This window comes from Microtus pennsylvanicus, chromosome 9 (assembly GCF_037038515.1).
Source record: "Microtus pennsylvanicus isolate mMicPen1 chromosome 9, mMicPen1.hap1, whole genome shotgun sequence".
NCBI classification, from domain to species: Eukaryota; Metazoa; Chordata; class Mammalia; order Rodentia; family Cricetidae; genus Microtus; species Microtus pennsylvanicus.
Genome location: NC_134587.1, coordinates 13,346,493 through 13,362,467, shown reverse-complemented (window position 1 = coordinate 13,362,467; position 15,975 = coordinate 13,346,493). Strand labels below are relative to the sequence as shown.

Sequence of the window (15,975 nt, the reverse complement as noted above, 5' to 3'; positions counted from 1 at the left end):
AAGTACCTGGACCAGTGTCCCTGGTGTATACTCTTCTTCATCCAGGACTAGCGAGGAGCCGTACCAGAAGGCCAGCGCGTAACAGAGGAAAATGAGGCACCACATGTACCCTGTAAAGAACCCCATCACCATCCCTTTCCTGATTCCCCAGCGCTGGGCGTACACAAGATTTTTCTCATACCTGTAAACAGAAAAGGTTTGAGTCAATGCCTGCTGGAGCAGCTCAGGATATAACATGATGCAGAATTTTATGAGGAGATTATAGTCACCCCCAAACAAAGCTACTTAAGTCGGTCACAACTTGAATGAGGCACAGTGGGATAGACTTGACCCCAAGAGAAAACAATGTTTTAACAGATATTTTTGCTTGGGATCTATTACTATTTACATTTAAAGTATTTCTTTGGAATATATATCAGGTTTCTATCAGAAAATAGGCAATTATCTCCAAATCAACAGCTTAGGCTAGTCATATGGTGAGTTCCAGACCAACCAGGACTACATAGGGAGACTGTGTCTCAAAAACAAAAAATTAAAAAGGTCAAAATATATTAACTAAATTACAAAAATAAATAAAATATTTTTCTTTTTTCTTTTCTTTTTCCAAGACAGGGTTTCACAGTATAGCCCTGGCTGCCCTGGAACTTTCTATGTAGACCAGGCTGGCCTCAAACTCAGAGACCTATGTGCCTCTGTCTGCTGAGAGCTGGGAATAAAGGTGTGTGCCACCACCACCCAGCTATACAATCATATTTTTGACAACTACATCTATTTTTGCAAATTAAGTTTTACTCTCATTAAAAATTAGTCTCTGGAATGATTTGTCATAATTCATCAGGGCTAATTTTTGTTTGGTTGAATACAAAATTATAGAAGTTATTAAATGCATTTAACAGCACAGTAGCTTCACAAAACATGTTCAATTAAAAAGAAAGGTTATGAGTCTGTCTAGATGTCTCCAGCCCAAGGACCCTAGATTGATCCCAGAACCCACACCGTGGATGGGAGGTCTGACTCCTGCCCTTTTCCCACCTGACCTGAGCCCACACACCACCTTCTTCCCCATCAAATAAATAAAATATCTTAATAAAATGAAAAACATGGATCTTCAGTTTGGATCATGCTGTCATTTCCTTCTTCCTCTCCTTTTTTTCTTTCTCCTCTCCTCCAACAACTGATTTTAATAAATGTAAACATCTTCCTGCCTGAGCTTTCTTTGTGCTGGGATGGAAGGCATGAGTCACTCTGCCCCAGGCTCCCATGGTCTTTGAAAATGTCAACTAAATTGGGTAGTGGTGGCACACGCCTTTAATCCCAGCACTGAGGAGGCAGAGACAGGCGGATTTCTGTGAGTTTGAGGCCAGCCTGGTCTACAAGAGCTAGTTCCAGGACAGGAACCAAAGCTACAGAGAAACCATGTCTTAAAAAACCAAAAGAAAGAAAGAAAGAAAGAAAGAAAGAAAGAAAGAAAGAAAGAAGGAAAGGAAGGAAGGACGAAAATGTCAATTAAATTATATTTTTGACATACATAAAAACTCATGGATAGTGATGGGATAAAATGCGATGCTTTGATCTGTGTACACATAATGTAATGTTTAAATTGAGTGCATATACAATAGTCTCAATCACTGATCAACTGGGAATGGGGGCAAACTAGTTTTTCTAGAACAAAAGAATCAGAGGTGGGAAGAGTTCAAGTTTAGGGACAGCACTGGCTACAAGGCACGTCAAAGTTAGCCTGGGCTACATATTGAAAAACCAAACACAAACCCCAAAGACAAACTTTCAGGATCCTTCTTTGCTTTTGGACTGCGCAGCACCTTGCTCTCTGTAGTTGTGGAACTGTGGATTAGCATATCAGAACCTCCTCCCAGCTTCAAATCCTTCCCTTACGCTCTCTCCACCCATCTCTCCCTGTTGCTCTGCCCAGCCTCTGACAGCTATCATTCTACTCTAACTTCTATGTTATCGAGGCTTTAGACTCCACAGATACAAGTGCAATTGCGCAAATCCTTCACTTGACTTTGCCCATTGTTAAAAATAATAAAATTTTGTGGGGTTTTTTTATGGCCAAATTGTCTCACTATATATATATATATATATATATATATATATATATGTACTGCATTTTCCTTATCGATTGATCAATGAATAGTCACCAAGGTTGTTTCTGTTCCTTAGCTCTTATGAACACCACCACACTAAATATACTATGCAGACTTGTTACACATACTGATTTCATTTCCTTTCAGTATGTACCAAGCCGCGGGATTGCTGAATCACATAGTTCTCAGTTCAAGGGACTGAGGAACTTCCTTGCTGTTTTACATAAGAGATCTACTAGTCTGTATTTTTACCAACAGTGTGCAAGGGTTCCTTTTGCTCCATATCCTTATTGGCCTTGCTATATTTAGCCGTTTTGCCAACCGTTATTCTTACCAGGATGAGATAGTATTGTGGGCTGGTTATGAGTTGTGTTTCCCTGAGGGCTCCTCAGGGCAATGACACTGTTTTCACAGAATTGACTGCCTGTGTGTCTTCTTGCAAACTGTCCACTTTAACTCTGTTGCTCGTTTTCAAGTTGGATTAATCATTATCTTGCTAGTGAGTTTTTTATAGTTCCTTTCATGCCAGTCTTTCTATACCAAGTTCTCTATGTTGATCTCTCTATGTCAAGCCCTTGTCAGACGCAAAGTTTGTTTTACGTACAGCTTCTCCCTTTCTGATGGCTGTCTTTTCTGTGAGTGATTTCCATCGTGCCTGGGAGCTTTTCAGTGTATCAGGTTTTGTTTTGTTTTCTGAGTTTTCCTTGTCCTTTGCATTCCTGCGTTATGTAGGCTTTTCTTTAAAGACAGTAAATGCTGCTGAAGGCTGGCATGAAGTATAATGCGTACATTTCTATATCATCAGAGTTTGAAACAAGTTTCCTGACTATCTCAGCTCTCTAGAAACCATCCCCCAAAATATACTGTATTGGGTGTGGTAACACACACCTTTCATTCTGGTACTTAGGTGACCAAAGCAGGAGACCATGAGCTCAAGACCACCCTGGTCTATATAGCAAGATCCACGGGGGAAAATGAGAACCCAAAACATTGTTTTAGACTTTTTAATGCACTCTGGTTGAAGCACCTTGAACAAATACCCTCTCCTGTTGCTCCCCATGTTGTTCTAAATGCCAGTGGATCTTCCACTTTGTACGAGACGAAGAAAAATCAGGGAACTGTATCAATTTATGAAATTTAGGAAATAACCTACCTTTCAATCTCTTTATCCTCACCACCGAAAGCAGCCACTGTTCGCATCGATGAAATGACTTCCTCAGCAACAGATCCTGCTTTGGCGTAAGCCTTCAACTCAAACTCTGTGAATTTGGCCACACTCTAAAATTCATCAGTGGAAAAACAGGAAGTGAACCTGTCAGTCAATGGTTCAGTTAACAAAATGAACAGGTGGTATGGTTTAACAAAACACTGGATCTTTGCTGTAACAAGTGAAAAAAGCTAATTCAAGATTAGCTTGTGTTAAACATCACCCTTGGGTGTTTGGAGCTTGATATATCAAAATGATATTAAAAGTCTGTCTCAATGAAAATGTTCTCAGAGTTAAAGTGCCCTCAAGTCCGGGAAGACTGGTATTTCAGTTGCCCTGCTAATGAGGCTCCTATGTCAAACTATGACACATTCCATTGCTGTTGGAAAGAAGTCATTGCAGAATCTACAAACATCAGCGGCAAAGCCTGGAGGCCTCCGTAGGCACATGTCCAGAGTAGAGAAAGACAGAGCCACAGTACACAGGGACATGGCATTGCCGCAGCAACTCCAAAGGAGAAAGCACCAGGTAAATATTTTGACTCAAATATAAAAGGTTTACTAAATTTTTAATTTTTACAAATGGGAAAGACAACCGTGTTTAGTAGGTTTTTAAAGGGCCATTTTTCTAAAACTGGATTTGGACCGAGTCCTAGGGAAAAGCAGCTGGGCACGGTGGCACACATCTGTAATCGCAGCACATGTAAAGAGGAAGCCAGAGAATCAGGGCTTCAAGGTTCTCTGGAGCAAGGCAAGAAAGAGGCTTTGCAGGAAAACCCATTGTAAAGTTTGCAATGTCTTGTGGGTTTCTAAAAGTAATAAAATATCTCCTTGACATAGGTTTTTATGCCAGACACTGTACTTAATGTATAACATGGGTGGTATCCCGACTTATCGCACCATCAAGGCTGTATGGAAGGCGATGGAACTGAGGCTTCAAAGGGTTAATGTGTTTACTCTTCAGTCATAAACGCTAGTGAGTGGCCAGGTCACACAGCTTTATAAAGCTCTTTGCTGCTGTCACTTTCTATTGACTGGGAAGTGTCATGGGTGGCGTGTGAACACTCTACTAGACACTATCACCGTGGTGATTGGCAGCTCCCGCTCAATGATGTCTAAGTATTGCTCCTACGTTCCCTTTGAATTCTACTGATAGCAAAACCCCAGCATGCCTCATACCATGACCCGTGATCTAAACATTTTTAACGTGTTCTATAGATAAAAAATAGTAATTCCTGAAACGAGGGAAGACCTTTAACTGCAGTGACCCCAAACTCCTATTCCTGCACTTGGGTCTGGATGATTGAAGTGAGGGACAGACCCTATACCAGAGATGACACTCAGAATGAGTCCACAGAGCCTGGCCCTTAAACGGTTTAGAATGCCTGAAGGCACAGCTGAGTAAGTCAGACATCTCATTGGAACACTTATTGCTGATCTATGTGTACTTGTGCCCTTTTGAGCATCTGAGCATAGGGAGTAACAGAACAGCTGGAGACCAGGTGGGATTTGATATCAGGCTCTCTTGAACACCTAGCTGTGAAGTCCTAAATAGCTCCCTTCTGAGCTCCATTTATTGACTCCTAACCGGTATTAACAGTTTCCTTCTGAGTAAGCATTAGAGATAATGGGTGTGAAATCCCTTAGAAAGTACCTGACAGAAGAAGAGATGTTTCATGAATGCAGTAGATTAATGTTAGTCAAATAATAACCTTACTAAAACATCGTTAATTCATATTCTGTGGAGCATCATTTAATTCTGAGGAATAATCAAACATCAGAAGTCAATATAATGATAATCACATTGACCATACATGGAGAAGGAACCCAAGCGTCATGTTTTGACCTTTCATGACTGCAAATGTATATCTTCCTCTGAAGCGAAAAACAAATAAGTAAATAAACAAACATTCTTACCAGCCCTATGATGGCTGCTCCGATCCCAATGAGAGGACTGACAGAAATAATAACCAAGGTTAATTTCCAGCCTCTGTAGAACCCTATCACGAACCCAGAGAGGGCTGTCATCATGCGCTGAATGAAAAGGGCCATCTGGTCGGCAATGGCTTCATTGATTTTATTAATATCACTGGAAACAAGAGAGGGGCAGATCAATAAGACTGGATTCCAAGGACAGTTTGGCTTTGCTGAGTGGGTTCTCAAAAGCACTTCAGGTCCTTTGGTTTTCAGTGGAAACTGCCTAAGTTTGATAGTTGTTAGGGGAGAAGAAATTTACCCCATTGTTCAGAGAGATCTGTAAATTTAGTTGCTATAGGTGGGGGTCCAGGGTTGCTAGGTGCATGGTTCGGAGGTGTGTGTGTGTGTGTGTGTGTGTGTGTGCACATGTGTGCACACACAGGAGCTCGGCTGCCAAGTACATTACTGTAAGCGGGAGGGTATGTCTAACACAAACAGAGTCCCAAGTTACCAGCATCCCTCAGGCTTGCCTGCCTCATCTGCACAGTATACTTAGCTGACCTTTGCAAGGCTTCAGAGTTCAGTTCCTCAGGATCCCACTACTGTAAGCTGTTCCGGGCTCTGTTGTTTGTTTACTTTTTGTGTTTTGCTTTGTCACTGTTATTGCTTTTAACTTTCTTCAGCTCCTTTCAGAATTTCTGGGTTTGTTTCTGTGCCTTCATAGACATAGCAAAACAATTACTTCCAAGTGTATGTTTTCCATGTGTGTGTAGGGTGTCATGACTGTCTCTCAGTTTTATCTTATGTCAAATAATGTCACATATCTAAACTCGCTCCTGTAATAATTCATGTCTAATATTTTGACCAGTAATCTACAAACAAATTGTAATAACCTGTCTTTTTTACTAACTATATTATAAGCTATTATCTATAAAAATGTCATACCTATGCAAGTCTAATTTATTTTTATTTATTTATTTAATATTTTTTAAACCAAGGTGTCATATAGCCCAGGCTGGCCTTGAATACCCTTGAACTTCTGATCATTCTGCCTCCAGCTTTCACCTGCTAGACTAACAAGGACTTAACTTATAACCGTGGTTTTTTTTAAATCAAAACAATACATTATAGCATAGTTGTACCAGCTACTTACTCAGAGAATCTTGAATTCAGCTCTCCCACTGAAGTGCAGTCAAACCACCCAATTTCCATTCTCATTATCCTCTGAAAGTAAATTTTCCTCATTTTCCTTGTTTGACGAGCCCCAGCGATGACCCAGAATTTTATCTGGAAGTGGACAGAGGCGTGTTTAACATGGCAGCGCTGAGCACATTCGTTTATTCTCTTCTCCTATTCCTGACAGCTCACACTTCCCATGGTTATGGTTGGGAGTAGCAGAAAAGAAGAGGAAAGTCACTCACAAAGTGGCTCTCCTTGGACACTAACGTACGAGCTCTGACACCCCCTGTTGATGGGGAGGTGAGCTCAACATTTGCAGGGGTGCCCAGAGATCCGGCTTTGACTCTGGTTCTGGCAGGCGGGCAGGCCACTGTCTTTGAATTTTGCCTGTTGGGTTTCACTGTCTACATCAAGGGAAACAAGCTACAGCATCCACACTGAGACACGGATGCTACAGACTCGCTCTTTTTGCAAACCACTTCCCTGCTTTCTCCTTGGTATAAACCTCTAGGCATCCATGTAATCCAAGTACAGTGTTCAAAAAATGATTTGAGGACAATATAAGACAAAAGTCACGCTCAAAGCAGGGAATCTCGTTTGTTGATAGAGTTCCCCCCCCCCAAAAAAAAAAGAGAAAAGAAAAAATTGTCATGTGAATGAAGACTCAGTAAGAAATGGATCAGTTTCTCTTTACAATTAACGTTACCTGAAATCCTTCCATAAGTGAAGTGGAGAATTCATTACCTTTGTTTCTACAGAAGGTGGCAAAACATCTTTCTTCTCTAATAAAGCTAAGTAACCTTAAACCCTTTGATTACTTAAGACTAGAAAATCTGATTCAGAATTACAGAATTGGGCCTGGAATGCCACTTGGTTAGACCTCAGCAAAGAAGGAGAAAAAAAAAAGGAGTATATTCTTTGCTCTCTTAATCTCCCAATGCCCCGCTTTCTCCATGCTGCTCAGCTTCAGTCTACAGATATACCGCAGCTCTTCATGCCCGGGCTGAGAAGATCAGAACAGACAGGGATGGTCAGGGGTAGGGAGGTCTACTCTGTCTCCCTGCGCAATGGCTTGCACCGACTGGTTCAGCTGTCAGCTGAACTGTCCAGGTCTCTCACATCTTTCTTAAGTAGACCTGTGGTTCTTAGGGTTTCTGAACAGCTTAAAAGCTAAAAGCAGCATTTCCAGTTTCATCATGGTGTCTACAAAGCCAGATGTTGGTCTGTAAAGAAAACGGAGGTTCAACTAACTTGAATGTATCCTAGGATAAGGACAATTGCACCGATTCCTGCGTAGATGCCCGAATACGTCATTATTTCACCTTCGATGTCCAACAACCTTAAAAAGAGGGAAAAGCGCTGAGATTTACAAGTAGGATCCAGTTATCAGAGTTCACACTGGTAAGTTTAGAGGGCTTTAATGTAAACTTACTACGTATTTCTCTTAAATAGGGAAAGGCATTGTGCTTCATTAGTGTAGTGTTATAACTGATCCAGTCAAATCCCTAAGTAAGTGTTTACAGCAACAATTATGCCACAAATATGTTCACAATCTTCATTTTCTTACACAAAGATGCTACAACACATGGCAGTTTCTAGAAAAGAGTGGACCCAGAGGGATCCAGCTCGGCCCCTCTTGCTCATTCACACGCAGAGAAAGATTTTAACCAGTCAGTTGGATTGCCTGCAAAGACAGTTCTAGAAAGACATGAGCTGTAATCAAGAGTTTACTGTTTCACCCCTCTAGGGGATCAGCCAGCTTTTCACCTTCTCCACCCCAGAGGAACATGTTAAAATGTGTTTGTCGCATTCCTAACGGGGAAGAGACAGACCCTCCCATCAGCCTTAGCTTTCCACTGACTATAGCCCACAGCATCTCTCACTAGGGTTGGTTCATGAGTTGAAGAGGAAGTAGCAGCACAGAACCCTAGGCAGCTCTGTCCACTCCCGCAGAGATGTCTTGCTGTGACCCAGGACTTGGGTGGACAGAGCCGGGCAAGGGAGGAACCAACACTCCGAAGCTGTTTCCAGGAAAGAAGGGACTTCTGCAATGTGAGAATTAGCATATTTGTTGATATAGTTTAATGGCGCGGATGCCATTTATTTAGGAAAGGAAAAGACAGAGGAGGTTCTTCAATACACACGTCCCCAGCCTGCAGGTTTCAGCTGTCACCGTTCCCTAGTAACCTGAGTTTGGCTCTAATAGAAAAAAAATTTTCTCTTTTATGTGCCCTGCTTCAGATTTCAGATCTAAAAAAAAATCTCATTGCCTAGCCTAGAACATGAAAGTAACCTCAAATACAGCTATAAAAAAATGATAGTTTAAAAAATATTTAAGTTCAGGGGTCTCCTGAGTCTACCTTCTTACAGTTTTTACCTCTATTCCCCATGAACCCCTAGTTCCTCTGATATCATATTAGAAGTTATCTTTCCTCCATTGAATTTATTTCCATCCTTGTTTAAGAAATAATAGGCATGCTTATTTTTGTGAACAGATTTCTGAATACAGTCTGACCACCAATACCACCACAGTCTCTATTGCTGCGACTACAATTAATATTGAGATTTAGTAGGTTCATTTTATTTTTAATGAATTTCGTTCTAGTTCTTTCGCTTTTCAATACATATTTTAAGGCAGTCTTTGCCTATATCGTACTCAGAGTAAGTGTCCAACAATTTCTCAGTGAAGAAAATGTAGCATATACACAATAGAATACAATTTAGCCTTCAAAAAGAAGGGGACGCCCTTTCAGCTGGAAGCCTTTTCACGAAGTGAAATCAGCCAGACACAGGAAGTGACGTCATGATGTCATGCAATCTCACTTAACCAGAGAATCTGAAAATTGGAACCCACAAGAAATAATAAAATGGTATTCAGGAACTGGGAGTGAGGAAACCCGCAGATTTTTATCAAAGGATAGAAAATTTGGTAGCAAAGGAATCCAGTGTAAGAGTCCCTTTGCACAGCACAGCTACAGCTAGTGACTGTGTCTTTGTACACCTGAGAATTCTAAAGGGGGACTTTTAAGTGTTTTCATCATAAAAAGTATATATAATGATATATATATATGTTGATTAGGGTAATTTAGACACCCCACAAATGTATACATATGTCAAAATGTCTCATTGTACAAAAATATATTTGCAATCTTAATGTATTAACTCAAACTTTTATCAGAGAAATAAATAAACCAGAACAGAGTTATATACAGCAAAGAGACTGAAGCAACAATCAAAAGCACCCAGCAAGGGAAAGACTAGATGGCGTCACGGATACATTTTACCAACTAGTTAAATATTGATGTTTATTTTAAAGCTTAAAAAATGTAAACTTGAAAGAAATGCTTTCAAATTCACTCTATGATTCCAAATTAATAAGAAAAAAATGAAGAAGTATATGTTGATATGTCTAATGAGTACAGTCACAAGAATCCTAGACAACGAGGAGACCCGGGATGCTCAGTTGACAAAGCACTTGCCACATCAGCACAAGAGCCTGAATCTGATCCCCACCACTCATGAAAAACCCAGTCATGCCCCATATACCTACAACCCCTGCAAGAGACAGGAGGACCTTTGGGGCTTTCTGGTCAACCATCTAGCAGACTATATAAGCTCTGGGTTAAGTGAAAGACCCCCAACTCAAATGATATAACCAGTGAGCTCTTGGGGCCCCAGCAGATGCATTCACACCCATGCTCACACGAACGGCCCTGGTTGAACCCCATGGGTCCCAAAGCAAAAACAAAACACAAGACCTAAAAGTGGGATAGGGACATATTAGCAGAAAGAGGAAAGGATTTTGCGAGAAGGATAATTGAGGGTGGAGAGACGGCTATGCCCAGAATGTGTTATATACGTGTCTGAAATAGATCATAAATTAATTTTAAAACATAAATAAAAATAAGATGGGGAACAGAAGACATCCGATGAGGGCCTCTTATCTCCATACACATCTGCACACACAAGTTCACAAACACTAACAGAAGTTTTATTAAAACGCAATACCTCTACTGGCTAAAACCCTCTCAAACCGGGAATAGAAGGCAACCCCTTCAATAGATCAAAGGCACCTGTGAAAACCTACAGCTCGCACCATTCACAACGGTGAAGGACTTCAAAGATAAGACAGAGACAAGGGCGCGCACTCTGGCAGCTCCTATTCAACACTGCATGGGAAGACTGGCTCAGAGCAGCGAGACAAGAAAAAATAAAACTAAGAAAATAAGGCATTCAGTGAGAGATGAATTCTGGTCTCTAATCCTTATCAGTGTTGCTGAAGAAGAACTATTTGTAAGAGTTTAGCTTTCATATCCCACCCAATAAAGAGGAATGTACAATCCAAGATAGCAAAAGTACGAAACCAGCTCCTGCCGCGGCCTGCACATGAAACCCGCTGAAGTTCTTGCCTTGCCTTACAGATCCCTGACCAGCACAACTATTGTGCAATAATTACGTAATCATATATCCTTAACAATGAGTTCTTCCAAGAAAGGCTTTTGAAAGAATTAGGTAACTTGAGAGGCGTTTTAACCCTGACCCATGAGAAAATGTTCTCTCCCTTATCTGGGGATACACCCAACTCCATTTTCAAAACATTCTCACCCCACAACTGTAAAAAAATATGGTACTCATAATGGCGGCTGCAATAACTACAATAGAGATTTAACTTGTCCAAGAGGTCCCAGTAAATGAATAATCTAAGAAAAGTAAGCCTGAAGCTATTCTAGCTTACCTATATGATTATTTTAAAAGAGAAAGACAAAGGACCATTTTTAATGCTTCATCTTTTTATATATTTTATTAAATGATCAATTAAATACTTGTATCATGGGAATTCAGCTGAGGCCAATGTTCTTCCGAAAGTACCAGTCTGCAACATTTGTTCAATTCCAGGTATAAGGCCTAGTAAGATGAACCAATGAGTGCTGGTAGCTACAGGAAGTCCCTTGCTTATCAATGCCTGTGGTGTAAACATCAAAGCTAGATTCGCTCTTCAGTTCACATGTGTCCGTACACAGCTAATGCGCTGGAAATGTCTCCCATTTCGACCTAACATTTGTTTTTATGATTTAATGGCCCAGTGTTTATCAATGGCTGTGGTGATATCACTCTCAAAAGAAAAAGAAAAATAGCTCATTTCTGCCCTCCAAAGGAAATGCAGAGCTTTAGAGAACCCATTAAAATCAGTCTCTTTCAGAAGAAAATATCTTTGCAAGCTTAGGGAAACACACAAATTCAGATGCCAGCAAATTTATTTCCAATGAGTTGACTTGCTGATTTTTAAACTTGCCTTTTCAAATGTGTATTGTAGCATATGCAAGTATATATGTGCATGTATGTGAGGGACACACACACACATTTCCACCTTATTTTTGAGACAGGGCTCTTACCACTCCTGAAACTCACTGATTGCCAGGCTGACTAGCCAGCAAGCTCAGGGAACCTTTTGTCTCTTCCTGCCCTTTTCCCCCAGCTCTGGACTTACAGATGCAGACATTGCTTTTAAAAATATTTTTTATTATGATTAATTAAATCTATTCATTTATTTGACATCCCAACTGCAGTTTCCCCTTTTTCCTATCCTCCCCTGCCCTCCCCATACCTCACTCCACACAACACAATACCACACCCAACACCCCGCTACCCCAACCCACTTCTCTGTTTCTGTTCAGAAAGGGCCAGGTCTCCCTCTACTTGCAGGACTGCTGGTGGAAGAAGCAGAGCCTGTCCCTAAAGCTCTGGCTGGCTTCCAGGAACCCATGCCTCATACCGGGTTGCCTTGCCCAGCCTTAACACAAGAGGAGAAGCGTAATTCTACCTCAACTTGATGTCATTCCTGATTTTTATGTGGGTGCCAGGGATCTGAACACAGGTCTTCTTGTTTACATCGAGAGCACTATACCCACTAAGCGATCTCCCCAGTGTCTGCTTATTAATTTTGAAAGGATGATTCTCTGCCTTGCATAGAATTTTGGGCTTTGCCTCATCCAGCACCATTAGTTTATAACTAATGTTTTATGAATGATCACTGGATGAATGGCCATCTGACTAGACCAAGGCTCTGCTAATAAAGAGATGTGACTCACAGTAGGCCCCTGAGACCTCTACAAGTTCATGTTACTCAGTTGACATCTCAAAGTATTTTTGATTGAAGGAGTGAAAGACCCTCAAAGTAGATGACATGATGGAAGAATTTTAATGATTTAGAAAGAGCCATAATTTAAATCAAGTCTGTCAACATTTTTCAAAATTTAATATGAGAAACAAAAACGTATTTGAGGCAGTCATCCTAAGCACCTTTCTAGGAAGGATACGCCCTTCCTTGGACCCATGAGCCTGAGCATATGGATTCATACGTGCCAGTGAACTTGTTCTGCACCCGAGGCCGCACAAGGCAGGTGTAAGGTCCATGCCACCACCACGTGAGTCAGCACGCACGTACTGCAGACTCACTGATTACAAAGCTGTCTGTCTGTTGGGTGTATCTCAGACTGAGGTAGTCTGAGTTCTGGCTATTTCTTCAGGGCCACAAGACCACAGTAACTTAGTTACTGACTGTAACTATTGATTCTTATCCCTCTAATGCAGCATGCACATGAAACACACAGAGAGGGGACAAAGCCAAGGGGCAAAAGGAGACTAGCAGGGAAGGAGCTTTTGTCTAGGAGACTCAAGTGAAATTCAGTAATCTCTTTGGTGGCAATACGTATTGACAGTGTCCTGCTAGGGCTTATAGTAAACTAAGTCTTTAATTGATGCTGGGTGCTTGATCAGCAATGCCTGTTGATGTTTTGAGACCTGAAAGGGCAGAAATAACTGCAAGGTTAACAAATTTCTATCAACATGGGTAAATTTGTTTTTCTGTTCTTTTGTATTAGGTGCCATTCCAACTCAGTCAATATTGCCTTTGGATGTTTTGAATTCTAATTTAAGATACAACAAAAAGAAAAATAGCCTACCCACATGGTGTTCCATTTGTCACGTTCTGGTTGAAGGAGTTGTTGATCCATACGATGGTGTTATTTATACACGCTTTTCCTGGAATCGCGAGTTCTTGTCTTTCAATGTCATACTCAATAAAAATATCTATCATTACACCAAAAATAATAAGGATGCCTGGCTGGGCCATTCCATGGAGCATTGCACACAGACTTCCCACAAACATCAGCCAATTGTCAGTTGATGAAGAAAATCGAAACTTGAAAAACAAAGGTTCAGAGATTATAGATGAAACGCAGGGCAGACAGAAGGCCTATTTGATTCCACTTAGATTCTGATAAACAGCCTTCAACACCAGGTGCTTGTGGGAGTCATGTCTGAGCAGTGGTCTTCACACTAATCACCCATCAATTGTCTATGACATTAGACTCTTACATTACATCCGAATCTTTGAATATAGTCTCCTCAGGCCAGTAGCTGACTTCACTACCCTGCAAGCCGTCATCATGGGAGCCATTACCAGCTAGATATACTGGGTGAGCATTCAACAATGCAATAAGTTGCCTCTCAGCTTGGAGAACCCATCTGGACAGTGAGCAGATTTTTCCTTTGAAAAGCCTCCACCCTACACAAATCCGGGATAAATCCCTAAACTATGGAATTTCCAAAGACTTCTCATAAGAATAGCTATATATGATCTATTGTTTTGGGAGTTATTGTGATAGGGATTTTTCCTTAATAAAATTATAATTGTGAGTCCACTGATTCTATTCCAAATGGTTTTGATGATATTGGAGATGACCACTGAATTTCTAATCACTATTTAGCGTGTTACCACACAGGTAAAGCGCATGACTGCATGGTTGATCAAGGGTTAAATTCTGCCAATATGACTAAAGAATTGGCACTTTCTCCAGTATGTGAGTCATTCACAGTTGCAAAATCAACCAAATAAGTCAGCATGGTTTTATTACCAGTTCAAAGAAGCCAACTCGAGACTCTTCATCTTTCTTTTTCTCTTGTGACCTGAGGAGAAAAACAGGCATTTAAAGGTCTTTTTTTTCCCCCCAAAAAAACTGATGAGAATTTCTCCCTACTCATTACTTCCTGAATCATTCTTTAGTAAGAAAGAATGTTCCCTCTGGCTGGGAAATTCTGACCAAACCCAGTATTTTAATGTCTTTTGCACACATGAGCTCTCAACATCTGTGGATGCCTGGACAAGACCTGCACAGGGCCACACTAGTCAACGTTACAGCACGGATGGGGGAAAGGCTCACAAGGCCCCATGCTGTGGGACAATGGTTTTTACCCTGTAAACATTTGGTTTTTTGTACTTGTTTAATAAAATGCTGATTGGCCAGTAGCCATGCAGGAAGTATAGGCAGGGCGACCAGGCAGGAAGTAGAGGTGGGGCAATGAAAACAGAAGAATTCTGGGAAGAGGATTCTACAGTCTGCAGTCATGATCCAGACACAGAGCAAGCAAGATGAGAATGCCTCGCTGACAAAAGGTACCAAGCCATGTGGTTAACATAGACAAGAATAATGGACTCATATAAGTTTTAAGAGTTAATAAGAAGCCTGAGCTACTGGGACAATAAGTTTATAATTAATGTAGACCTCTGTGTGATTTCTTTGTGACTTAATGACTGTGTGAACCAGGATGAGTGACAGCTGGGTGGGACAGAAACCTCAGTCAACAGCCCCACACCTAGCTGAGGAGTCACCGGCAGTCAGCGGCATCTGAAGATGTATATGGGGGAGTCCATTTTCTTCAGGAATGAGACCCTCAGTGGACTGCCCATACTCCAGAGGTCAGCCATAGACTCATGTATACATAGGTAATAGTAAGTGGAATCAGCAGGAGATATAAAATAAACATAGTCTGGTTCTTCCGAAGCCAGGCATTTGGACTTTGCCAAATGTGCTCCCTCCCAAAATGTCCTTTCGTAGACACCCACAAAGTTAGACAAACTCTAACTTTGGACTTCCATTCTGAGTCTCTTCAATCTCCTCAGCAGGGCATTCCCTAGCCAAGAGGGTTAAGATTTCAATAACATCTCCCCTGCCACACACATCTTAAACCTTCGCTTCCAATTCTTGCTTTTTATCAGAAAAAAAAGTTAGACATTCTCAGTAGCTACCATGCAAAGTTTTCTAAATTTATATTGTTTATTCTGTCTCTTTGGAGCACTCGGTCCGAAATGGGATGTCTTCATCATGGCTCAGAGATCTATGCAGAAGCGAAGGGAGAAAGACCCTAAGAGCCAGAGGTGATGGAGGACGCCAAGTCCTGTTGAAATAGGACTGATGCACATGTGAACTCACAGAGACCGTGGCCACACACACAAGACCTGCACAGCTTCAAGCCAGACAGGGTCCCAGCACTGAGGGGAAGAAGGGGACACGGGATCTCACCGTGTGAACAGAGAAGATTTGCTATTGATACCTGTTAGCAAACAGAAAATTCATTTTCTCCAACTGTGTGTCGCTGGGTATATATAGTCGATGGGTGTATAGTTCGGGGCAGGCCCCATGCCTAGGAGTAGCTAACACAAAATAAATTCCCTAATAGCTTGTCTGTTGGGGACTTCTTTTATTCCTTTTATATATTTATTTTTTAC

The 15,975-nt window shown here is 41.2% G+C and overlaps 1 protein-coding gene across 1 annotated transcript in view; it reads right to left on the bottom strand.

Moving 5' to 3' along the window:
• Positions 1-15,975, bottom strand: part of Abcb11 (ATP binding cassette subfamily B member 11) — a 72,451-nt gene that overhangs the window by 45,841 nt on the left and 10,635 nt on the right. The window contains exons 4-10 of the mRNA XM_075984973.1: positions 14,324-14,375; positions 13,370-13,608; positions 7,659-7,746; positions 6,382-6,515; positions 5,229-5,400; positions 3,259-3,383; positions 7-181 (exon numbers count right to left, since the gene is read on the bottom strand). Coding sequence (XP_075841088.1) covers positions 7-181; positions 3,259-3,383; positions 5,229-5,400; positions 6,382-6,515; positions 7,659-7,746; positions 13,370-13,608; positions 14,324-14,375 — 985 coding nt within the window. The remainder of the gene's footprint in view (positions 1-6; positions 182-3,258; positions 3,384-5,228; positions 5,401-6,381; positions 6,516-7,658; positions 7,747-13,369; positions 13,609-14,323; positions 14,376-15,975) is intronic.